We start from the raw sequence: 26,160 nt of genomic DNA, 5'->3' as shown, positions 1-26,160 counted from the left end.
TTTATTGTGATGAGTTTGTTTGTTGGCACTTTATACGGATCAATCTGCCCTGTTGAGTGGATTGTCATGGACTCAAACAAACAGGCATTGTAGTCAAAGATCCTTTATCAACATTAATTTCTTCCAGATACACAACTGTTCCCTCATTTTCAAATAATCCATAATCCTAATAGTTATCAATAATGCACTTCGATATGTGCTATTTCTAGTTTGTTACAAGAATCCTGAACATTTACATTTACGTCATTTAGCAGACGCTCTTATCCAGAGCGACTTACAAATTGGGACAAAAATAAAATGCAACATGTAAAGTGTTGGTCCCATGAGCTGAAACAAAAGATCCCAGAAATGTTTCATACACACAAAAAGCTTATTTCTCTCAAATTGGGCACAAATTTGTTTACATCCCTGTTACTGAGCATTTCTCCTTTGCCAAGATAATCCATCCACCTGACAGTTGTGGCATATCAAGGATCTGATTAAACAGCACGATCATTACACAGGTGCACCTTGTGCCGTGGACAATAAAAGGCCACTAAAATGTAGAGTTTTATCACACAACACAATGCCACAGATGTCTCAAGTTCTGAGGGAGTGTGCAATTGGCATGCTGACTGCAAAAACCAGAGCTGTTGCCAAATAATTCAATGTTAATTTCTCTACCATAATCTGCCTCCAACATTGTTTTAGTGAATTTGGCAGAACATCCAACTGGCCTCACAACTGCAGACCACGTGCAACCCAGGACCTCCACATCCAGCTTCTTCACCTGCGGGATCGTCTGAGGAGGGGGATGGGGGGTGCTGAGGAATATTTCTGTCTGTAATAAAGCTTTTTTGTGGGGAAAACTCATTCTGATTGGCTGGGCTTGGCTCCCAAGTGGGTGGGCCTGCTCTGCCCAGTCATGTGAAATCCATAGATTAAGACCCAATGAATTTAGTACAATTGACTGATTTCCTTCTATGAACTGTAACCCAGCAAAATCTTTGAAATTGTTGCATTAATATTTTTGTTCAGCACACACACACACACACACACACACACACACACACACACACACACACACACACACACACACACACACACACACACACACACACACACACACACACACACACACACACACACACACACACACACACACACACACACACACACACACACACACACACACACACACAGCATAAATAGTTCATCTCATGTGGTCCCATCATGTGCTCTACATATAACAGTGTCCATCTATTGGTCCAGGCAAACTAGTTGGGTCAATCTCAACCAAATACTATCAAGATGGGCGGTACAGTAGTTTCTTCATAGGACTGATCAATTTGTTGCCTAGTGCTCAAACAGTGACTCAGACTGTTCTCCCTTTGTGTGTGTGGAAGGGAACCCTGGTCAACTGTATATACTGGCAGAGATGAGGATCTCATTCCTCTGTTGTACTGGATGACACTTCTATCACCCACAGTCTCCTCCCGTGGTGTCGCTGACTTTCTCCCTGAGTAGGAGGAGAGGCGCGTGTCAAGACATGTGTCAAGACAGAGGAGCTGATGATGTGACTGGTTCCGGAGCTGTTAGTGGGCTGTAGTACCCATGGAGGGACACAGGGAGCGCTGCTCAGTGCTCAGTTCCCCCCAGATATGAGGGAGGTGGGTAGAGAGGGCTGTCTACGACTCATCTCCTGCTGTAGCTGCTCCTTCAGAGTGGACACCTGTGGGATGGACAGAGAGGGTCAGGGACTGACACACAGACATTCAGGGTTTGTCTTCTTGTGCTTTAACCTCTGACCTTGTGGCTGTACACACCTGCTCCTCCAGGCCTTTGACCCGGTGGCGGTGGGCTCTGTCCCGTGCAGCCAGAATCCTTTCTGCCTCCCTCTGGGTGACCCTCAGCTTCTCCGTCTCACGCAGCACCTCGTCACGCTGGAGGACAGAGCTCTCACTCTCACTGTGGGACTGCTCCATCTCAGCCAGCTGGGCCTGGATACACAGAGAGACATAGACACAGATAGAGAGGAGTGTTAATCACTGGGTCACAGAAACACCAAGTCAGAGACTTAGGGTAAGGGTAGTTTTCTAGGTGCTAACAAGAGGTATGTCAACAATACATGGCATAGTAGTTCGGGGATGCAGAATAAAAAATATGCCTGTGCTGAAGATGTCTATATCCGTCCACTAATACAGGACTAGTAAAGGCCCAGTATTACAGACGTCTATATAGGTCTGTTAATACAGGACTAGTACAGAACATTTTTAACTAAATGTATTTACCAGCATTTGTATCTTGAGTTCATCTGATAATACTTGATATATGTTTTCCAGTTTCTTGAAATACTTTGCAAATGCAACTTATTTCTATGTGAAAACTGAAATGGTCTATTCATTCCTTTTCCATTTTAGTAGCTGCTCTCATCCAGAGTAGTGAGTGCATATATTTTCATACTTTTTGTACTTGTCCCCCGAGGGAATCGAACCCACAACACTAGCATTGCAAGCACCATGCTCTAGCCACATTGCAAGCACCATGTTCTAGCCACATTGCAAGCACCATGCTCTAGCCACATTGCAAGCACCATGCTCTAGCCACATCATCACAAACCATTTGATTTACTCCATTACTGTACTGTTTTTCTTCATGGTGATGGAAAGTCTACAGGTCCAAACCTAGATGACCAGCCTATGTGCAATACACTAATGTACATTTACATTGTGTAAAAGTGTTTTATAAGGATGTTAAATGAATACTGCACAAAATGTGGTTGTTTTCCATGTTATTTGATCAAGACAAATATTTAATTTGATGTGGATGTTTTGTGTCTTTGCCCATAACTTTGCAACTTTTGATGTAAATGTTTGAGGACAGTTTTTTTTTGTTCTTTCTGTATTCCATTCAGAATGACAATCACAGAGAAAGGGACTGGGAAATAACTCTTACAATTCCAACTATTTAAAGTGTCCACAGTAAAATACTATTCAACAGTGGCCTACTAGCTAGGCTACATCACGTCATTTATGTACAAAATGTATGTCAAGGATGATGTGCACGTTCTTATAAAACTTCAGTCGTAACAGATACCATCAGGGTCCAGACCAAGAACAAACAAGCCAAACAATTCTGCTTAACTGCTCAACATTAGACATCTAACTAGCAGCAGATGCTTTTAGATCCAGAGGGCCAGGGGCTTCAGCCATTTTGTAGTGATTCCAACTCCCGCCTGCATGGGGTTTCATTTGGCTGACTTTAAAGTGAACATGACCCCCAGAGCTCAGGGAATAACAGACAGGCGCTCTGGGAGGGTCAAACTAATGAAGAGGAAAGTACAATAATCTGCAACAAAAGCACCATCTCACCTGACTAGACCCTCACTTATCTGTACAGAGAATTTCAGACAAACTACAAAGTAGAAATTAGCTTGGTCTTCTATTACGGCAATGACTAGACAAACACCGGACATTGAGACACTCGCCATAGAAAATGACATTTTTCTTTCTTACGTCCACCAACTTCTCCTTTCACAAAGCAGCCAAATAAAACATGGACACCAACATCAGCCAATCACCTCAGTAAATTAGGGGTTTACTGGTGGTTGGGGGAGGGGTTGATTTTTATCTTACAATCATATGCTATGGGACTTGACTGCTTTGCATTATCAAATTGAGTTTGACCCCAGTAAAATACTAATGTGGGCGCCTAGGAAAAACGTAATGTAAATGATTGTTTCATTACCACATTGACCCACACAGAACCAACCAACTAAATAAAGGTCAAATGAATAACTAATTCCTGACTCCATCATTAATTCTACTAATTTAGCAGGGAAATAAGATGATCCACATGTTGAGGAAACACAGCCACATCTCATGACAGTCACTGTCACCTTACTGCTACCCTCTGAAGTAAAGTTCACCTTTCTTTGCCTTTCTCTAGGGTTTACATTCTCCCTACTAGTCCCTGCCCACCTGCAGCAGTGCTATCTGTCTCTGTGCGTTCTGCAGTTCCTGCTCTGCGGTGGTGAGGGAGCGATCCAGGCGGCCCTTCTCTGCAGACAGACGCATGCTGCCCTCCTCAGTCTTCAGCTTCTGACGCTCCACCTGACAAGAGACAGTCCCAAACGGTCACAATCACCTCAGTATCACTCAAAGGTTAGGGTCCATTTCATATTTAATTCAGTCAATTCCACATTTTAATAGAAAATTAGATTTGGCATTTTAGTCACTTAGCAGACACTCTTATCCAGAGCGACTTAGAATTAGTGAGTTCATCTCAAGATAGTGAGAAAACCATCTATTACAGTCGTAGGAAGTACATTTTCCCCTCAATAAAGTAGTTACATTTTCCCCTCAATAAAGTCAGTGCTAGTAAGAAAAGACAAGTGCTGTGGGATTTATTTCAGATACTCTTTGAAGAGGTTGGGTTTCAGACGTTTTCGAAAAATGGGTAGGGACTCCTCTGTCCTGACGTTAGGGGGACGCTCATTCCACCATTGGGGTGCCAGGACAGAAAATAGCCTTGACTGTGCTGAGTGGGCCCCCTGTAGGGGTGGGAGGGCCAAGAGACTAGAGGTGGCAGAACGGATCGCTCGGTTGGGGTGTAGGGTTTGAGCATAGCCTAAAGGTAGGAAGGGGCCGTTTGCCTTGCTGCTCCTTAGCCAAGCACCAGGGTTTTGAAGCGGATGCGAGCTTTGACTGGAAGCCAGTGGAGTGTGCGGAGGAGCGGGGTGACATGGGACAACTTGGGAAGGTTGAACACAAGGCGGGCTGCGGCATTCGGGATAAGTTGTAGTGGTTTGATGGCACAAGCGGGGAGCCCAGCCAACAGCGAGTTGCAGTAGTCTAGACGGGAGATGACAAGTGCCTGGATTAGGACCTGTGCCACTTCCTGTGTGAGGAAAGGTCGTCCTTTACAGATATTGTAAAGCATGAAACTACAGGAGCGAGAACGACGGGGGGGGGGGGGGGGTGCAACTCAATATTAGGAAGGTGTTCTTAGTGTTTCCAGACTCCGTGTATATTCCTGATGCCTGTTGTGTTTGGTGTTTATCTCACGGTCTTGTTTTCGTCTCACCTTGTCCAGTGTATTTCTCAGTGCGTTTCTGTCCTTCTCCAGGCGGACAGCCTGTCTCTCCGCATCTTTCTTCTCTGTCTCCAGCATGGCCACGGCCCTCTGCAGCCCCCGCAGCCTCTCCTCTGCAGTCGCTCTCTCTGCCTGGGCAGACTGGGCACTGTGCTGGGCCTCTGTCAGACTGGTGGACCGTTGACGCAGGGCCTACAAGACAAACAGGGTGAAGGAACAGCTATACAGATGAGATACAGACCTATGTCTCTTTCTCTCTCGCTCTTTTTCTCCATTTCAATTCTTCACATGCCCCTGCTATGTCTTTACCCCTATCCTTCTGTGTGTGTGCATAAGGTTAGTGTTGAGGTAATGATTATGTATGAGTAAAAGTCTCTCTCACACACCTCCTGTGTGTGGGCCAGCTCTGCCTCCAGCTCTCCTCGTCTCAGCTCGCTCTGGGTCAGCTCAGTCTGAAGGCTCTGCACTCGCTCAGTGAGGGCCACCATGCCTCTCTTCCCCTCCGCCAGGGAGGCCCGCGCTCCATCCACTCGTTCCTGAACACAGCAACACTCCATTCACTGCCCATTACAATTTGCTGTAATCCTATTTAAATTACAGGGATGAACCATTCAGCCATACTGTCCCATCAAGGGTTCCTCTCCGCCCACCTGTAGATGCCTGCGGTCCTGCTCGGCCAGCCCCAGGGTCTTCTGCAGTGCGACCAGGCGCCCCTGGGTGGCGCTGTGGGCAGCCGTGGCCTCCTGGAGGCTCTGTGAAAGGTTCTGGGTCTTCTCTCTGAGACAGGCCTCTCCTTCATGGACTTTAGACAGAGCTTGGCTCAGCCTGTCCACCTCTCTCTGGAGCGACGTCACACGGCTCTCCCCCTCCGCCACCTGGGACAGATGCACAACACAGTGTGTATTAGTGCTTTGAGTGTGTATACGGTTTAAGTGTATTCCCATTTGATTCTGGTTAAATCTCAGCATAACCTGCCTCTATCAGGGATGTATCTGTTCATAGACATGTGGATAAGAGTGTCCATCCAGTGTGTTACCTGTTTGAGTAGTACGTCATGGCGCTCCTGGGTGGCCTGGCTCTCAGCCTCCCTGTCCCCCAGGCTCAGTTTGAGTCTATGCAGCTCCCCCTCCAGGCTGCGTCTCCCCAGCTCCACCCTGGTCCCCCGGGCCTCGGCAGCCTCCAGGGCCTCCCGCAGTCGCCTGCGCTCAGCCTCCAGACGCACCTCACCCGCACGCTGCTTACTCAACTGGTCCTACAGGGAGGAGGGGGAGAAAGAGTGACAGAAAGAGAAGGAGAGAGTGAGAGAAAGACAGTCTGACAGTATGTGACAGTCTGACAGCAGAAAGGCTGCTTGTCTGATGAGAGGGCTAGAGACTAGAGCAGCCATACTCAACGACTACATTGTTTTGGTTGAGTCACTCAGGTACACATAAGACATGGCAAAGTGTGTAGAATTGCAGGAAATTTGCTTTAAAACTGCAAAAATGTATCTCTACCAACAAGAGAGGTGTGAACAGTTTGGGGGTTGCATAGGTCACGATGTGGGGGTTTGTTACTAAGCCAAGTAATGACAATATCCATCCGGACCTATGCCGTTTAGGGAATTTGTGTGACTGGACTTTCTCAAATAGTAGTTGAGTACCCCTGCTGTAGAGAGCTATAGAACTAGACACGAGGGGCAAACACAGACGCTCCACAAACACTTTCACAGAGAGGCCAGACAGACATACACTCTCACAGAGAGGCCAGACAGACACAAACACTCTCACAGAGAGGCCAGACAGACATAAACACTCTCACAGAGAGGCCAGACAGACACAAACAGTCTCACAGAGGCCAGACAGACATAAACACTCTCACAGAGAGGCCAGACAGACACAAACACTCTCACAGAGAGGCCAGACAGACACAAACACTCTCACAGAGAGGCCAGACAGACATAAACACTCTCACAGAGAGTCCAGACAGACATAAACACTCTCACAGAGAGGCCAGACAGACATACACTCTCACAGAGGCCAGACAGACACAAACACTCTCACAGAGAGGCCAGACAGACACAAACACTCTCACAGAGAAGCCAGACAGACATAAACACTCTCACAGAGAAGCCAGACAGACATAAACACTCTCACAGAGAGGCCAGACGCTCCACAAACACTCTCACAGAGAGGCCAGACAGACATAACACACATTTGATCCATAGCTGGCCACATCCCTCCCTCCTTCTCTCAACTCCCTCTAATGCTTAAATCCCCCCCTCTTCTAACCAAATTTAACCCCTCTCTTTCCAGCAACAGAAACCATTCACCTGACCATTTGATTTTGACCCTCTAACTATAATCATAAATTCTCTCTCTCATAAGCAGAGAGCACTTTTCTTGTGTTTCCTAGGGTTGTGTGAGGGCTGGACATATGGAGTTGCTTTGGCCAGAGATATGACATGAAGTTGTGTTTATTACTCAGTGTTCTGTGGCATCTGTTGTTATGACATTCACGGTCAGTTTTCTGCTCCCAGCTAAAGCTCCCTGCAGGGTCACCATATGACAGTGTTGGCAGGTCAGTGTGCAGCATTGTGTTAGCAGACACAAGAGTCCTAGTCAGAGAAGTTCTTCTACATTCAGTAAGTATGTGTTTGTGTGAGAGTATGTTTACTCTATGTGTGTTTCAGTCTCTGCAATATGTGTACCTGTGTGTGTTTCCTGTCCGTCTCTGCATTCTGCAGGGCTCTCTCCAGAACCTTGACTCTGTCAGTGAGGGCCCTCCTCTCCCTCTCTCCCCTCCTCACAGTCTCCTCCTGCTGCTGGAGCATAGCCTGGGTGGAGCTCAGACGCCCGTCAACACTACGCTTACCTGGACGGAAACACAGACAGTCACAACACTGAAGCATTCACAGACAAGGTCTATATGCCAATGTGTGCATAATGTGAGCCCTTCCTGGGTCATTGGATGGCTGTGAATGACTTCACTGTGTAAATGACTCTCTTGGCCCTCTTATGGTTTGTGTGTGGCTCACCCTCCTGGCACTCCTGTAGTGTGTTGTGTAGCTGAGAAAGGTGGTTCTGGGCGGAGTCTCTCTCCCCCGTCACCACCTCCAGCTCACTCTGTAGCGCACCCAACTGACAGCGAGCCCCATCCTAAAAAACAACATGAAACACAGTTCAACGTGCACTGACAGACCATTTCTATCATATACATTCACATTTCAGTGCTACAGAGATTTACTGTACAATTGTTTAGCACAATACTGAGAGAAATCACTTAGTTTGAAAAAAAGTGTTCAGTCTGTTAATAAATGTGTCTGACGGAATGGTAAATAAAATGTAGAATCTATATGTTTATATGATACTGGACTGACATGCATCATGTCTACAGTACCCTGTCTCTCCGAGAGTCTCGGAGCTCCTGGAGGAAGTCTCGAAGGCCACAGCGCAGCGTCTCAGGGTCCAGCTCAGGCAGAGGCATGGGGAGGGGCGTGTTGGGGAGATCGGGGAGTTCTGGGGAGATCGGCCTGGAGCAGCCCAACGTGTTGTCAGGGGTCGAACCTCCAAAATCTGGAAGAAAAAATGACAATCAGTGTAATTCTTCAAGTATAACTCCAATCCCATCAAGTATTCTTCAGGATTTTGTTTGTCTCTGTAAATACAATACATTACAGCCCGCTTTCACATTGATGTTTGGCAAGGGTTCACCCTCACCTTTAGGGGGCGACAGTGAGCAGCGTAGGGGCGAGAGGCTACGGTGACGTGTGATGCTGCTGTGGGATGCTGCTGGGGAGCTCCCCCTGGGGCTCCTGCCCCAGCTGGCACTGCTCCGGCCCCCCGCCCCGATGCCCAGTGTACGGGTCAGCGCCGACTGCAGGCTGCCCAGGCGGAACTCCAGCTCCCTACGTCCGGCCTCGGACCGGGCCAGCTCTGCCTCTGTGGCTGCCAGGCGGCCCTGGGCCTCGCTGAGCTGCAGGCTAGACAGGGTGAGGGAGTCCTGGGCTGTCTGGGCCCGCAGGGACAGGTTCCTGGCCTCATCCTGAAGCTTCTTCTCACAGCCCCGGGCCTCCTGCAGCTGGGCCGTCAGCTCCCTCTCACAGCCCCGACAGCCTGACTCTGACTCTGACAGACGCCTCTGGAGGATGGACACCTGGAGGGAGGAGAGGGGGAGGGAGGAGAGGGGGAGGGAGGAGAGAGGGAAGGATAGAGATGAAAGAGAGGTACAGCAGAAAGGGATGTGTAGAGGGAGGTTGATTAAGTTTTATGTTAAACCAAGCCTAAACTCTCACTCTACACCCTCCTCAATGTCTTCCACCATCCTCACCTCTTTCTTGATGGAGATCCTGGCTGTGTCAGCCTCGACCAGCTTCTGTTTGAGAGAGAACATCGCCCTCCCTCTCTCCTCCTCTCTCTGCTCCTCCAGGGAGAGACGCGTCTGCAGCTCAGCCACCTCCTTCCCTTTCTGTTCCTTCTCTCCATCAAGCACCTTCACCTGATGGAGTGATCGGATGGAGGACAAGTTATAGACTATGTCTATGCCAAAGTCTGGAGTTTTTCCTGGTAAGATCACGTGGATAGCAAAAACTCAATGCCTAGTCAAGTTATTTAGAGTGTTCCACAGCACTTAAGGTAAACCGATAAATGTAAAATTATAAAACAAATTATTTCAGAGTTGTGACCGTGTGTGTGATGGACCTGTCTGCATAGCTCCTGCAGCTCTCTCCGGGCCTCCAGTCGTGACCTCTCGACCTCTCTCAAACAGCTGCGGAGTTCCGCCACCTCTCTCTGGGCAGACGACAGGCTCTCCTCCAGAACAGCCAGCCGCTGCTCCTTCTCCTCACACTGACGCTTTACACTGACACACACACACAATATTAGTACTGAAACTACTGCAGTGAGAGTTCAGTCAAACTAAAATGTCAAACATTACACACTTTTGTATAGATGCTTTCTTTAGGATTTACGACCCAACAGTGACACTAGTACTGAACATGTGGGAGGTGTGCAGCCAAGCTCTACCTGACTCTCTCAGTATCTGCACTTCTCAGTGTCTCTCTCAGCTGGGCATTTGATAGGCTGAGAGTGTCTCTCTCCCTGGTGACATCACCGAGGGTGCGCCGTAGCTCCACCCCGTCCCTTCTGTACCCCTCTCCAGTGTCCCGGGTTTGGTTGAGGCACCTTTCCATCTCCATCATGTCCCGCCTCAGCTGGTCTCGGCTCTCCTCACTGGCTGAGAGAGAAGCTCTGCACTCCTCCAACTGGAATAGGAAGTTAGGGAGAGTGGTGAAGAAATGTTGAACCAGAAATGGTCACCGGCTCCATCCCTGACTCTAACCGTCCCTTACCTCTTTGAGTGCAATGTCAGTGTGTGTCTGTAGGTCAGTGCAGTTCTCCTGCAGCCTGTGTAGCTCCCGATCATGAACACTGTCAGCATCCTCTAGCTGAGAGCGAAGCTCCTGTAACTCAACGGTCAGAGCCCCCACTGAGGCCTACAGACAAAAGTCAGGGAGACGTTAGAGTTTGGACACATACATGTTTAGCCTTTTCATGTATTTTAGAACAATTCATGATAGTACAGAACGGGCACAGGGTTCTAAAGTGGTCTAGAATTACCCTCTCCTGGTCTTTGTAATGAGCTGCCTCCCTGGCTAGTCTGTCCAGCTCCAGGGCTGCAGTACCCAGCTCTGCCTGCAGGATGGACACTCTCTCAGACAGCACAGCCTTCTCTGCTTCCTTCTGGGACAGCATCTGAGAGAGGGCAATAGAAAGGGCCTCTACAACTGGGCAAATGGATCACAACCTCATGAAGGTAGTTATCTCTTATCACTATTTGCTCTGCACTTCATTACAAAGTCTGATCTCTATTACATGGTGTCTTTGTCTGGTCTCTCAGATGTGACTGACCTGTTGTTTCTCTGTCTCTGCCTGTAGCAGACTCTGGTCTCTGTCATGCTGCAGACTCCTCACTTCATCTCTCAGGTCTTCCCGGTCTCTCTCGGCTCTGAGGAGCTGCTCTTCGGCCTCCTGTCTGACCCGTCGTAGTGCCCCCTCCTGTTCAGACTCCAGACTGTGACGCAGGGCCTCCTGGAGAACAAACACACTCCGTTGTTGATGTTCATTGTAAAGACCTAACCAGCCCAAATAAAGAACACGAACAACTGAGTAGAATCAAGACACACATTGAGGCACCTTCGGCAAAAGAAAGAAAAATAACTATTATCCTAATAGTACTGGATACAAGTAAAACCATCCTTACAATAATCTAACTGCTAGAGCAGAAACCTCTCCAAACAGACCTAGACAGTTTAGTAGAACTACTGTAGGCCGTCATTATAAATAAGAATGTGTTCTTAACTGACTTGCCTAGTTAAATAAAGGTTAGAAAAATAATAATTCTACAGTCTGAGCACCTCCATCCCCCCACCTTCTCAGCGATCAGTCTCTCTGCCTCCTCCTGGTGGTCAGTGATGGCGATGCGTAGTGCCTGCTGGGACTCCTGCTGGATGCTGCTCAGGGCCTGGCTCAGAGCCTCTCTCTCCCGCTCACTCTGTGCCAATGCATTCTCCCCATCAACACGCACACGCCTCAGCTCCGCTACACAGGACAATAGGGGACACGATGAGCAGTTCCACACCGGTGTTCAGACAGTCATGTAATGGCTATAGCATCATTTCTCCATCAATCTCCTCAACTCCTTTTTACTAACACTTGATCTGGTTTCCCCTCTTTCTTCTGATGTTCTATGGCTTCATCAATGCTCCTCAATATTTCATCCTAACATATCAATACTCCCGTCTTTCTTGTTGATGCTCTCTCTGTCACACTGCCACTACCATCTTGTTTTCACTCATTTGGTTCCTCCTCCTGTTCTCTCCCTCTCTCCATTTCTCACCAGTGGTTGTCTCACAGCGCAGCCGCAGGCTCTGGATCTCTGTCTCCAGCTGCTCTCTGCCAGACTCCAGCTGCACCAGCTGCTGCTGCACCTCAAACAGGCTGGTCTCCAGGGCCTCCCGCTCCGACCTGCAGGGGCACGACACACACATTAGGGACCAATTCTTCAACACACACACACGTGCACACACACACACGTGCACACACACAGATCTCACCTGAATACGGCCAGCTCCTCAGTCAGGTTGGTGTTCTCTCTCTCTGACGCAGTCAGCTGGACAACCAGCCCCGCCCTCTCTCTAGCCAGCTCCACCCTGCCCCGCCCTACTTCCTCCAGGGCCACGCCCTGTCTCTGCTCCTCACCCCGGGCCATGCCCAACTCCGCCCCCAGAGAGCTCACCTCGCCACACAACTGTCAGCAGAGATACACAGGTACAGTGGGGGAAAAAAGTATTTGATCTCCTGCTGATTTTGTACGTTTGCCCACTTACAAAGAAATGATCAGTCTATAATTTTAATGGTAGGTTTATATAAACAGTGAGAGACAGAATAACAGCAAAAACATCCAGAAAAACGCATGTCAAAAACGCATGTCAAAAATTATTTGCATTTTAATGAGGGAAATAAGTATTTGACCCCTCTGCGAAACATGACTTAGTACTTGATGGAAAAACCCTTGTTGGCCATCACAGAGGTCAGACGTTTCTTGTATTTGGCCACCAGGTTTGCACACATCTCAGGAGGGATTTTGTCCCACTCCTCTTTGCAGATCTTCTCCAAGTCATTAAGTTTTCGAGGCTGACGTTTGGCAACTTGAACCTTCAGCTCCCTCCACAGATTTTCCATGGGATTAAGGTCTGGAGACTGGCTAGGCCACTCCAGGACCTTAATGTGCTTCTTCTTGAGCCACTCCTTTGTTGCCTTGGCCGTGTGTTTTGGGTCATTGTTATGCTGGAATTCCCATCCACGACCCATTTTCAATGCCCTGGCTGAGGGAAGGAGGTTCTCACCCAAGATTTGACAGTACATGGCCCCGTCAAATGATGCGGTGAAGTTGTCCTGTCCCCTTAGCAGAAAAACACCCCCAAAGCATAATGTTTCCACCTCCATGTTTGACGGTGGAGATGGTGTTCTTGGGGTCATAGGCAGCATTCCTCCTCCTCCAAACACGGCGAGTTGAGTTGATGCCAAAGAGCTCCATTTTGGTTTCATCTGACCACAACACTTTCACCCGTTGTCCTCTGAATCATTCAGATGTTCATTGGCAAACTTCAGATGGGCATGTATATGTATTCTTGGGCAGGGGGACCTTGCGGGCGCTGCCGGATTTCAGTCCTTCACGGTGTAGTGTGTTACCAATTGTTTTCTTGGTGACAATGGTCCCAGCTGCCTTGAGATCATTGACAAGATCCTCCCGTGTAGTTCTGGGCTGATTCCTCACCGTTCTCATGATCATTGCAACCCCACGAGGTGAGATCTTGCATGGAGCCCCAGGCCGAGGGATATTGACAGTTCTTTTGTGTTTCTTCCATTTGCGAATAATCGCACCAAATGTTGTCACCTTCTCACCAAGCTGCTTGGCGATGGTCTTGTAGCCCATTCCAGCCTTGTGTAGGTCTACAATCTTGTCCCTGACATCCTTAGAGAGCTCTTTGGTCTTGGCCATGGTGGAGAGTTTGGAATCTGATTGATTGATTGCTTCTGTGGACATGTGTATTTTTTACAGGTAACTCCCTTTAAGAGTGTGCTCCTAATCTCAGCTCGTTACCTGTATAAAAGACACCTGGGAGCCAGAAATCTTTCTGATTGAGAGTGGGTCAAATACTTATTTCCCTCATTAAAATGCAAATCAATTTATAACATTTTTGACATGCGTTGTTCTGGATATTTTTGTTGTTATTCTGTCTCTCACTGTTCAAATAAACCTACCATTAAAATTATAGACTGATCCTTTCTTTATCAGTGGGCAAACATACAAAATCAGCAGGGGATCAAATACTTTTTTCCCCCACTGTACATGCAGTAAAACTGTACACATTTACAGACAGATTCATTGGAACAATGAGGTTTCAGAACTCAGTGATGATCATGCTTTGTTAATTACTGAAGCTCCTTGTTGCTGAGAAGACACATTATCATATGCCACTTTCCCATTCAGAGTGGAGACTCATCATTTACCTGAGTGACTTTGTCCTGCAGCTTCAATCTATCTGCCCGGAGACTCTGAAGCTCCGCCTCCATTCCCACCCTGCTCAGCTCGGACTCTTGCAGTGATTGGTGGAGGGCGAGGCGGGCGGTGTCCAGCTCTAGTCTGTCCTGCTCCACTCGGACCAGCTCATCTCTGATGGTCAGCTTCTCCTGCTCCGCCTCACGCTTCTGCGCCTGCATGTGGGCCTTCTCCTCCTCCAGCTGAGAGACAGACAGAGAGAGAGAAACATGGACACGTATGAGATGTGAACGGGTGAGGAAGGCCTAAATTGAAGAGGTCCAGGAGGGCATACCATGATACCTATCCTATAGAATAGGCCAGAGCGATGCTTTGCTTTGATGGTTACTCTTGCATCAGTCCTATATGACTTCACCCACAAGTGTTAGTCCCACTGTGTCCCACCTGGCAGATGATGGAGTTGAGGTCAGACTTGTCCTGGGCCAGGCCCTCGTTCATGCTGCCCATCTTGGCCAGAGAGTCTTGGAGGGCAGCCACCTCAGAGTGAAGCTTATTGACCAGCAGAGAGAGCTCTGCATTACTGCTCTCAGCCTGTGGTACAGAGGAGAAAACATACAGGACAGAGAGGATGGGTGAACTTTTAAGGGATGAACTTACAAGGAGTGGAAGTCAGGAACAAATAGTAACATCCAAACAAGAGGATCCAGAGAGTTTGAGTGACATCATCCGTGTCTGTCTGTGTGTCTTACCCGGGTCAGAGCCTCAGTGAGCTGGGCCTTCTCCCCCTCCAGCAGCTGCTTCTCTACCTCCGCCTGGTGGTAGGTCTCTCTCACTACAGACAGCTCCCCTCGCTGGACAGACGCCCAGCTCTCACTCTGCTCCCACTGCTTCTGACTGTGGGGACAGGGACAGCGTTAGACACAGAGACATGACCACAGGGTTTGTTTTCCATTCACACACCCTATCAATGACAATTGGTTTCGCTGATCTCTTCTCTCACTCACACTCGTTCGGTCTCAGCCTTGGCTCGGTCTTTCTCCTGCAGTACGGCCTCCTTCTCCTCTCTCTCGTGATCCCTCTCTCTCTGGGCCAAAGTCACGGCCTGCTGAAGCTTTTCAACGTCCATTTGCAGGATCTGGGCCTTGATCAGAGCTGTCTGGGCTGCCTTCTCCACAGCCATCTTCTCACTGAGAGGACAGACACACAGACACAGAGGACCACAGGACATGGTGATTAGAGATTTCTGTAAAACTGCATGAAAGGATAGATGTGTGCTTCCTCACAATAAAGTGAACTGTTAGTACTTATAATATCTGTAGCATTAGCTACTCCTCTCTCCATGCATACTAAGGCCTGTTCTTCAACCAGTGCACTGAGGGAAGACAGTTCATGGTCCTAAAGGGTTTTCCATCACCCAAGGTGTTTTATAAGTCTGCTTGCGGACTCTCCTGGTTGTACCTAGCCAGTGTGTCTCTGTCTTGTTTCAGACGGTCTCTCTCTCTCTGCGTGGTGTCTTTTTCTATCTGAACTCCATCCCTCTCTCCCTGCAGGGTCCGACTGTGCTGCTCTGCCTCTCGCTTGGCTGACTCCACCTCTGTGAGTTGTCTGCGCAGTGTCTGCAATGATGAATGGGCAGAGGACAGACACGCCCGGACCTCCTGTGGACCAGAGAGAGAGAGGACAGAGTGGGACACTGAACACTGGATACTGAAAGTGATACAGAGGAATTAAGGGATAAGACAACTTTTATAGGAAATGTTTGTATAGGAAAGTTGGACAATGTAACATTGTAATAAAGCAGGCTATAAGAAGCCTCAATTCCCAATCCCAGGGAATGACTACAGTAAAAACACTTAGATAGTAGAAGATGTGTTAATGTGTCCAGCTGCAGCAGAGGGACAGGGTACCTGCAGCTGGAGATGTCTGCTGTTGACAGCAGAGCGCAGGGCAGACAGGCTGGCTTCTGGGACGGGTGCCAACGAGGAGTAGCGTCTGGGAGAGGTGGATCGCCGTGGTGACGAGGAGCGGTGAGGGGAGGAGCCACGGAGCAGAACCAATAGAGGAGCTTCGGTGTTCTCCTGGTCTGCCTCTGATGACGAGTCCCCATCGGACAGGACAGTCTAGGGAGGGGTTTAAATGTGGAGGTTGGTCAAAGTTTGCTGTGTGTGTGTGTGTGTGTGTGTGTGTGTGTGTGTGTGTGTGTGTGTGTGTGTGTGTGTGTGTGTGTGTGTGTATAAGTGAGAGACTGCTGTACCTGTGCGATGTCTCTCAGTGTGTCCAGCAGTGTTTCAGTATGAGCTCTCATCACCTGCATGTCTGTCTCATCGTTACCATTCTGCTCCTGTAGGAGGATAGAACCATAGTGAGGGGTATGATGGCTAATGGCTACAGGAAGTTTCTATGCTGGGGTCACACAGGCCAATCTCACCTCCAGTCTCCTGGTCAGAGAGGCCATGTCTCTGTCTCTCTCCTCAGTCTGCCCCTTCAGCCTCTCCCACTCTTGCACTGCATCTGACATTCTGACCACACACACACACACACCATTGAATCTCTAAGATGCACATTACACTTCACCCTCCTCCGCCACCGGACAGACCAGGCTGCCACTCAGTAAACACAGAGAGACAGACAGTGTCGGAGTCCCATAGGGCTCTGCTCAAAAGTAGTGTACTATGTAGGGTGCCATTTGAGACACAGGCAATGACTGAGCAGAGTGTTCAACTCTGTCCCTGACCTGGCGTTGAGCTCGGCCCTCTCTGCGTCTGTCCTGGTCTGCAGGCTCATCATCTCGGCCACCCGTTCTCTGAGCTGCAGCTCCAGCTGCCCCCGCAGCGCCACCTCCCGCAGCGCCACCTCCCGCAGCGCCACCTCCCGCAGCGCCACCTCCCGCAGCGCCACCTCCCGCTCCAGAGCCAGTGCCCCTCCCTCCTGGCTGCGCAGCGTGGAGGACAGGCCAGAGCAGGACGACTGGATAGAGTGGGAGGTCTGTACCAGCTTGTTACGCATGTCAGACAGGTCTCTGGCAGGGGGAAAGGGACCGAGGGCGAAATATGAAAGAATAAAAATTCCATAGAGCACAAATATAGTGGCAACTTCACAATATAAAATGAGGTGCATTCATGCAGTTTGTTGTGCAGTTAGTTGTTCTGACCTCTCTGTAGCGCCCTTCAGCTCAGAGACCTGCCTACGGAAGCCCACCACCTGTCGCCATAGGGACAGTAGACGACTGTGCTCACTGCTGAAATAACTGTGGAAAGACTAAGAGAAAAATTGTGAAATGCATGTGACAGAAAATAAGAAAAGTGTTTCTTATATAAAAAATGAAAACAGCCATCCACAAAAACTCATTTCTAATACCTACCTCCTCCTCCCTCCTCCAATCAGACTCCCTCTGCTCCAGCTCCTCCCTGGATTTGGACCAATCAGCAGTGAGCCTGCGTATGTCCTGGCTGAGTGCCTCATTGGCCAGTTCTGCCTGCTCCAACTGCTCTCTCAGCATGGCGTTCACTGCAGACAGACTGCTGCTCCTGTGGAGCATAACACGGCATTGCATCAATTGCATTGAATTCTGTACGTCATTAGTTTCATTACTGATTGGCCCAGGCAGATTACAATCACTAACCTTTGCTGCTCCTCCTCCAACCGGATCAGAGCATTTTCCAGGTCGCCGCATGGATCCACCTCTTCTCCACGGTGACTGTTGCTGGACATAACACAACGACCCTAAAGGGAAATAAGAATCACAGTTACGCATCCGATGTGAATTGTAGATGATCTCAATGCTGTTACTAAATGGCATGGTTAGTTGTTTCAGAATGTCTCCATAGTGATGTAGAGCAGTACGAACACTCAGTCTGTGCAGCTCCAGTTCCGAGGACTTCTCCACTAGAGTCTGCTCTAGATCTCCACACCTCTTCTTGTACTGCAGGACCTGGAGGGGAGGACACGGTGAGGTGATCTGCTCTCTGACTGGTGACATAACATAGATTACATTAGATAATCAGCATCAGGTTCCTATTTGTCACCATAAAATGTTTTAATTCTTAGTAGGAGAGTATGTAAGGCAGTGATGTCATACAGGAAGACATCTATGAGGTTCATCAACTCACTTCCAAAATTAAAACCATAAAAAAAACACAGCCATTACCTGTTTTGTGTTCATTTGTGTGTTCTTCAATAAAAATAAGGAAAAAAACAAACAAAAAAAACACGCCATTAGGCTCAACCTGTTAACAAGGTTGGCAGACAATTACAGACTTACAAATGAACTAGTAAAACACCCTTTACCCTCCAAATGAAATGGAGGTGAATGGAAACAAACGCATCATAGTGTGATACCTTGGCCTGCAGCTTCTGCACCAGCTGAGCCTGTCTCTGCTGGCCCTCCTGGTAGGCTGTGAGTTTACGCTTGTAGGCCGCCTGCTCCTCATCCAGACGTCGGCGCAGGTCCACGTTCTGCTGAGCCAGGCTGCGAGACTCTGGTGAATCCTGCTCCCCGTCACCCGTCTCCAGGCAGAGCGCACGCTCTAGCTATGTAGATTAAAACACATAACAGAGAGGTTGAGGGGGTGATGTGACACAGGGGGAGTCACACTGTAACCCCTGTTGCTTACTGTTTTTCTTCGGGACAGGTATGCCATGTGGTCGGACCTAGAAAGTCAAATAAGATATGCTGAAATGTTTTACCATAATTCTCTGTTATAAATGCATAATTAATTATTGCATAGCGTAAGATGGTTCCATTTGCATCTACCTAACCCTATCTGAACAAAATGGTTTCTTAGAGGGCTCTGTGATTGAGGGGTTGTAAGCAGCAGTAATGAATGTTCCTGGCCTCCAGGCATGGCTCCAGGATGAAATGCCTAAGGGGGCATTTTAAATCCATGGGGGGCACAACTAGTATTGCTTTATAGAGTCTTAATAAAACAAGGTAGATTGGTCCTACTATGACATCCAAAATGCAGCCATAGCTGCGGTAGACCTACACCTAACAGGATGAGCACCAGTAGGCCATCAAAGATTCTCACAGGCTTCATAATGTAAACATCAATTACTACAACTATAGGCTACATTAGTTGAATCTGTGACACTACGCAATGAGCATAATCTATAGTAAGCCAAGCCTCCACTTCTCCAGGTGTGCAACATTTTCTATGGGAGAGTTTCAGAAAAGCAAACTAAATACAACTAAGTGCATATTCTATGTTCATAGCTGGTGTGAAATGTCCTACATGACAGTAGCCAATTTGAATCTGCCGCGAATAAGAGTAAATGCCAATTCAGAGAGCAACACACACACGTTATAGCAAGAGAGCAGGGAGGGGCGATAAAGTAAGCTGCGTGCCTTCATAGTGTTGACATCACTTTTACAATAGCCTATCACACAACAACTGTGTGTAATGCAAATTAATGATAACAGAGTGAAAGTTTGTCTACCTCTTTTAGTAGGCTGCACACGGTATTGGTCCTATACTACTGCAACATACAAAATGTAAAAACATGTCCAGTGGAGGCTGCTGAGGGGAGGACGGCTCATAATAATGGCCGGAACGGAGCGAATGGAATGGCATCAAACACCTGGAAACCATGTAGTTGATACCATTCCACTGATTCCGCTCCAGTCATTACCACGAGCCAGTTCTCCCCAACCTCCTGTGATGTAGGCCTATCTGAAATGCAGCCATATAAACAACAACTGTCATTTTGCAAACAAGAAAGCATGCAACGTTGAAGAGAATCCCTATGAAGACTGGTAGCCCAAGATGAGCTCATTGAAACAGCACACACCATAACCATCAATTCAGGACCATGGACAGAAGGCTACCGCCAGTCAGGGGGATGAAAGGATGAGCTGCCAATTTCAGCACCACTGAAGTGGACAGCCAGGACAATAGGAGCACCGCACTAGGGCTCACCTCAGAGGACAACCAATAGGTTACACTGGTCATTGTCCCTATACACATATAGCAATTAGACCAACAAAAACGAATAAATGTAACCTAAACGTAAGAATCACAGATAAATCTAACCTGCATTGAAGTAAAAAGCAAAGGCCTAAAGTAACTATACATTACATTTATAAAAAACAACCAGGCTTACTGTACATGAGGGACAACCAATGAATGAATCATTCTGGCATGGTGGCCAGGGCCATAATGGTTGTAGCTTACCATTAAGAAGACTCTGCTGAAAAAAAACTGTTGTTTACACACCCTCTCATCTCCACCATCATACTGACCCACTTTGCTTTCAACTACATAACGTTACTCGTTTTACGCACAAGTCTCCTTGTTTGCTTGGATCTGGTGTGCTCGTGCTTTCCTGGCATGCCTCCCAAAGCTTTTTGAATCCAGCATCACATCACAGTTTGTCAACACGCCCATATATACTGCAGATAAGTTTGACACCGGTGTGCAGATCAGTAGCTTCAGACTGCAGTAACTTGTTAGGAGGGTCGAAGAGCCCCAGGATTTTGTGATTCATGTTAGTAATACATTTAAAGCTCGGCTCTATCACTTTCAATAAGCATGTGTGCCATATGAAAATGCGGCCCAGGTAAGACAAACCTGCGCTGGCTCATCATCACCGAGGTCGTCAGGTGCTAGTGGCTGGGGTAACGGCAGTGCAGGTGCTTGTTGTGATGTTACCCTCATACTGCTGGTGCTAGGCCATGGCTTTCTCTGTCTTGTTGGTCAGCAGGTGGCGTGGGAGATGGGCGGGTATTGTATTTGCTGCTAGACTCCTCAACCTCGGTGGTTGAGCTGCTAGCAGGGTGCTCGTTGAGCTCGGCATCGGTCCTCAGTTGTTTTGCTCTTGGCAGTGCCTAGCCATTTTTGGATAGCCATGCTGATCGAAGATTAGCCAACTAGCTATAATTACTCAGTCAGTGCACCACTACAAAAATTTAACAAAGCTAGCTGTAGCTATCTGCAAAAGTAAACAACCTTTTTTCCCTCTCTGTGAGGAAAAGAAAAACCTGTCAAGCTAATGAAGGCGGTACCTTATGACATTGCATGGCTAGGTGCCCAATCAGAATGCATTTTTGGATGCTAACTACTAAATATTATATTATTACACCCCCCCCCCCCCCCCCCCGACCATGAGTGCACACCAGCATATAGTCTATGTCCCGATCTGCGCTACTGGCAGTATGGAGCCAGATAGCTGGCAAAAGGTTGAACGTATGTATGTATCGTTAGGATCGTAAGAAAAACCATGAGTAAAAAATGAAAAGTACATGTGAAATTTCATCCTTGAACATACAAACACCATGTTAGGATTACGGACTAATATTTTATGCTTGAACAAATCTTGTGTTGCAATTCTGACATACAATAATACCTTTTAGAGTTTTTGCAGTTTCATCTCACCAACAAAAAACCCTACACCAAACAGCCTGTGAGGAGTGCTACGTGAACAAACATAACACAGTATAAAAAAGGAAGTCAGGTAAACCGGAAAGAGGTATCCTGCACGTTTTCAAGTTAAGTCTCCATTCTCTATTACTCCTCAGTTGAGTTTAATTCACATTTAGGTAGCTAATGTAATGGATCTGTTTGCCAGCTCAAGTCTAGATAGCACTAGCTGTATTATGGCTACAACAGAGAAGTTTCAGTCCTCTAGGTGTATCTTTACAGCATGGGCATATCTCTGGGTGACGTGGACGTCCCCATGCATCCACCTTATCAAAATATGACTAATTCAATATTGCACCATCCCATTCTCTGGGCTCTGTCTGCAATCATAACCAGTAGTATCTACCAGGAGTAATTAATCATAACCAGTAGCATCTACCAGGAATAATGAATCATAACCAGTAGCATCTACCAGGAATAATGAATCATAACCAGTAGTATCTACCAGGAATAATGAATCATAACCAGCCGTATCTACCAGGAATAATGAATCATAACCAGTAGTATCTACCAGGAGTAATGAATCATAACCAGTAGTATCTACCAGGAATAATGAATCATAACCAGTAGTATCTACCAGGAATAATGAATCATAACCAGTAGTATCTACCAGGAATATTGAAGCATATAATAACAATAATAGATGTTTGGTGAATCTATGAATTATGTATGACCACTGGTGTCATTGCCACTCAAAATATTTTTTTATAGAATATTTTCACATTTCTTTCATCACTCAGAATCTTGCCAAAGTATATTCTGTAGGAAGGGTTAATATTAATTTAAAATAATTTGACAGGATTTATATGGATCGAGTCATGAACATATGGACTTTGAAATGAACAAGGGAGAGGTTAAACGTAGGCTAGGTCTGGCATAAGCTTATTCCTACACTTTACAGTAACTCTGTTGCAGTGGTCTTAGGTAGTCTCCGTATAGGCTATTCCCTCCATCGCGACACTGCTGCTGAGTTGAAGAGCGTGTGATCTCCATGCAGCACCACGCGCCTTAGTAAAAGCACCCCTCAGCCTCAGAAGATGCCCTACTGGAGGCAGGCAGTCATAAAGTCATTATACCCTAATGTAGGCCTATTTGCCTAATAGCCAAAAAAAGCGCAGAGCGTGCATGATGTGTACAACTGGTGTCTTGCGGAATAATTTTAGAACTCTATTTGTGTTTTATAACTACCCTTAAAACGCCTCTAAATAAATGTTCAACCAAATAGTTGAAGAAGCACATGCAGTGGCTGATAGGGAAAACAGATCTGGCAGTAAGAATAGGCTATAGATAGTCTTAACCATTTGGGACCCCGTGGCTATTTCGCTCAGGACAGGTTATAGCCAAGACTTAATCCATATTTTGTTTTGTCTCATTTATTGATATGGATATAGCCTTTGCGTGATGGGGTTGTGCAACACAAATGGCTATAACAAGCCTAATATAAGTCCTATAATGCCTAATAAAAGGCCTACAGTCCGTGCTCCCAAATACTGGAAAAAGTGAGATTCATTAGGTTTCATGATCACCACAGTAGCCCTACGTGGCTATAAAAATGTATTATACAATTATATGGCCATTAAATAACACACAACAGCATGGCATATTTAGATAGTGGAATAGGTCTAGCCTAAATTATATTTACTTCCTATTTTGCAGCTCAGGCGGTCATTCTAGACAAGGCTCTTCTGTGGCTTTATAGTTTCATTCTCACACAAGTCATTTGCTGAAGGCCCAAGCCTATACTACGCCATCTACTGGTATAACGTTGTTATCAAATGCCGTTCTAAAACAAGCTCTAGACTTTTATTTTGGAAATTAAACCAGAAGCTGCAAAGCAACTCTTAACATCTGGGCTAGAGTTGCTTGATTGACTAGCTAACTTCGACTAGCTATGTTCTGTTCATGTCCTTTGCAGATGCCACATTCCTGACAAAAAAGTTTGTACGTATATCGGTAACCGAGTAAAGTGAGACGTAAAGTAAGAATTGAACCAGTAGTAAATGTTCATTCATAGTCGTAGCATAGGGTTTGTACGTTTAAAGAACTAATTACGTTTCATGCATGGCTTTTCTTACGTTCCTAACAATTTACGTATTCATTTTTTTACGATTCTAACTATATGTACATTCAACCTTTTGGCAGCCACCTGGTTCCATATGGCAGGCCCAGTTTGGTGCATTGGCAAAACCAGGCATGGTAATTCATATACCATTTGTTATGTTTATGATGGCCTCTCCATGGAGAACACCCCAGTTCAGTAGTAAACACAAACCTGTCTCCATAGGAACCTCTGTAGGTCCCAACAACTGTATATATACAGATAAGTCTCTCTGTATTCTACATTTAGCCATTAAGCAGTGATGTGTATTCATGATACAGTAGAGGTAAATTTACACTAGTCTCATTTGTCAGAAGAGTTACTCATTTAATTTTTATTTATTTTCATTTAACCTTTATTTATGCATTTTAACTGCAGGTTAGCTGAATCAGTGTCACCATGAAGAAAACTGATTAAAGATAACATGGTAGCTTTGATGTTCACCCGCATTTAGTAAGGCTAAATTCTAATGCCATACTAATGAGTCCCCCCCTCTAACCTGACCCCCTCTGTTCCCCACTAAAGCCCCTGTTTACAATCACCAGGGGTGACAAACGCCATAGCAACATGCCACTTCACTTCATTCCTGTCCCCGTAACCAAGGAGACGGACAAAATTCTCCAGAGCAGACAAAGAAAACAATGAAAGGAACATTGGGAATGGTGTAAATTGGTATTTGTTATATGTGGCTGTCAAATGTCCCTTTGACTGTGGCCTGCTTGGTCTTTACAGTGCCAGGTGTATGGCAACTCAACCTACTATTCCTTTACGGGAAAGATTAGAGACCACAATGGTGGGTCAAGCATTTAAACTCACCACATATATGGCCTCTCGAAACCAGGTTAGTGTAGTACTACAACCAGTCCAAACTAATAATTAAGAAGAGAACTCACTAACTAATCCCCACCAAATGCCTTAATTCTATCTCTCTCAACCTCCATTTAGTTATGTGCTTCACATCCAATCCTGTTATCTTTTCCTGGATAATCTAATGTTATATATTTTACTTACTGATCTTCTTCCTCCTCTTCTCTGTCTCTTACCCTCTCGCTGATTGCGCTGTATTTGATAGCCAGCTCATCGCGGTCCGCCTTGCTATGGGCCAGCAGGTCTTCCAGCCTTCCCAGCTCTACCTGCAGCACCCGGTTCTCCTCTTGGACAGACATCACTGAGAACATGGCTCCTGGTGCTGGGGTGGGGAGAGAGAGTGTCAGACAACCAATCGTGTTAATGAAGAGCACAGTGCTTTGTTCAATATTCAGGACACAAAAATATCACAGATGCATTCAAAGTAGAGTAATCAGATGGTTGGCCACTCACAGCTCTCGTTGAGGTTCTTGGTGACAATCTCTCGGACCCGTGCAGGTAGACACGTAGTTGGGTCTTCTGGGGAGGCGCCTCGGACCGTCAGCCTCTTCTCCTCAGACAGCACACTCTCCTCCACCCTCTGGCAGGGAGACAAAGACACATAGTTACAGTTAATCTCCTCAGAGACAGACTAAAACTAAGGGCCCTGCAGATCACAGTGCCACGAGAACAGGTGGCTTCTCAGCAGTCACTCCTGTCTACCAGGGAGCTGTGTTCAGAATAGAGCACTGACCTCACACTCTGCAAGGCACGCATACATACACTTTCATAACACAGAGGGCAGATTTCATGGCATCTCTGTCGAAGTGTCAAACCATCAGCATCCTCAGTGAAGACGTCTATTGTAATTACAACTAGGCTACATAATTATAACATATTGGGTAGCCTATTGATATTTCTATTAAGATTTACAATAAATTATTTACAGAAGAATATCAATACATGCTAAAAAAAACAACGATAAATAGAAGTGCAAAAGTGCACGAGCCATGACAAGACCTGTATTATAGATTCCAATTTGGAATCCGAGCTGTAATTTTCCGTGTCGCTCATTCAGAAACGGTTGATTTTAATCCAAAAACAGCAAGAAAGGGCCGAAAAAGAAATGTTTCGCTCCAGTCCCATGCGCTGGTAGCGTTATCAAATAGGATTAACCGTTCGATTTAGATCAAAATTAACGGATGCACGCGGTTAAATGCGCATCTAAATGAACGACACACTAGCAACTATAAAACAAAAAAATATATGTCTGCTGTACAGACAGTTCAGAAAGTTGTGAGTTAGTTGGAATCTCAGGATTTCTGTCACGTCCCACAGGTGCGTCCTGCTCCATCCTCTACAGGACTGTCGGAGAAAGATTGAGGACAAGGGGATTAGCAGAATGTAAATTCCCCCTCCCTCCTCCACGAGGAGAGCTTTCAATTCGCGTTCTTCGCCTGGCCACCCTTGCGGTTTAATTAGATAGCCATGTCCTTCATAAAATAGTTACACTCAATTACACTGAAACACAATACACAGTATTATTGGATTAAAAATGAGCTGCAAATGTTGATGATATCAACTAAATCAATGTAGGATATTTGTAGGGCACACAATATAATTTCTTTAGCAGACCCTGCGCAATGAGCTCCGCTGTTTTTTATCAAGACATCATTAACATCATTC

General features: G+C 46.7%; 1 protein-coding gene across 1 annotated transcript; it reads right to left on the bottom strand.

Moving 5' to 3' along the window:
• Positions 1–87: 87 nt before the first annotated feature.
• Positions 88–25,827, bottom strand: LOC106583103 (uncharacterized). The gene is made up of 36 exons (XM_082967807.1): positions 24,949–25,827; positions 24,672–24,817; positions 18,454–18,645; positions 17,965–18,046; positions 17,738–17,801; positions 17,477–17,642; positions 17,267–17,373; positions 16,850–17,134; positions 16,544–16,634; positions 16,370–16,456; positions 16,023–16,235; positions 15,574–15,773; positions 15,120–15,302; positions 14,865–15,009; positions 14,560–14,706; positions 14,127–14,357; positions 12,167–12,360; positions 11,950–12,119; positions 11,482–11,651; positions 10,962–11,141; positions 10,671–10,805; positions 10,403–10,546; positions 10,077–10,315; positions 9,753–9,912; positions 9,382–9,549; positions 8,772–9,207; positions 8,452–8,627; positions 8,090–8,210; positions 7,763–7,926; positions 6,110–6,325; positions 5,724–5,948; positions 5,460–5,609; positions 5,065–5,265; positions 3,960–4,091; positions 1,806–1,979; positions 88–1,711 (listed from the first exon to the last, which is right to left on the bottom strand). Exons 2-36 carry the CDS (start codon positions 24,804–24,806, stop codon positions 1,625–1,627), a joined length of 5,970 nt encoding a protein of 1,989 aa, XP_082823933.1. The 5' UTR covers positions 24,807–24,817; positions 24,949–25,827; the 3' UTR covers positions 88–1,624.
• Positions 25,828–26,160: the final 333 nt, after the last annotated feature.

This window comes from Salmo salar, chromosome 22, assembly GCF_965601325.2.
Source record: "Salmo salar chromosome 22, fSalSal1, whole genome shotgun sequence".
NCBI classification, from domain to species: domain Eukaryota; kingdom Metazoa; phylum Chordata; class Actinopteri; order Salmoniformes; family Salmonidae; genus Salmo; species Salmo salar.
This window is presented reverse-complemented; position numbering and strand designations above follow the sequence as displayed.

What these genes read in the sequence shown, in the direction of transcription:
- LOC106583103 (XM_082967807.1), bottom strand. Translation starts at nt 24,806, where the DNA reads ATGTTCTCAGTGATGTCTGTCCAAGAGGAGAACCGGGTGCTGCAGGTA. An exon ending in CAGAGACAGAGAAACAACAG is followed by an intron (nt 10,806 to 10,961) that starts GTCAGTCACATC and finishes GCCCTCTCTCAG; the next exon opens with ATGCTGTCCCAGAAGGAAGC. An exon ending in TGCAGGAGCTATGCAGACAG is followed by an intron (nt 9,550 to 9,752) that starts GTCCATCACACA and finishes TCACTCCATCAG; the next exon opens with GTGAAGGTGCTTGATGGAGA.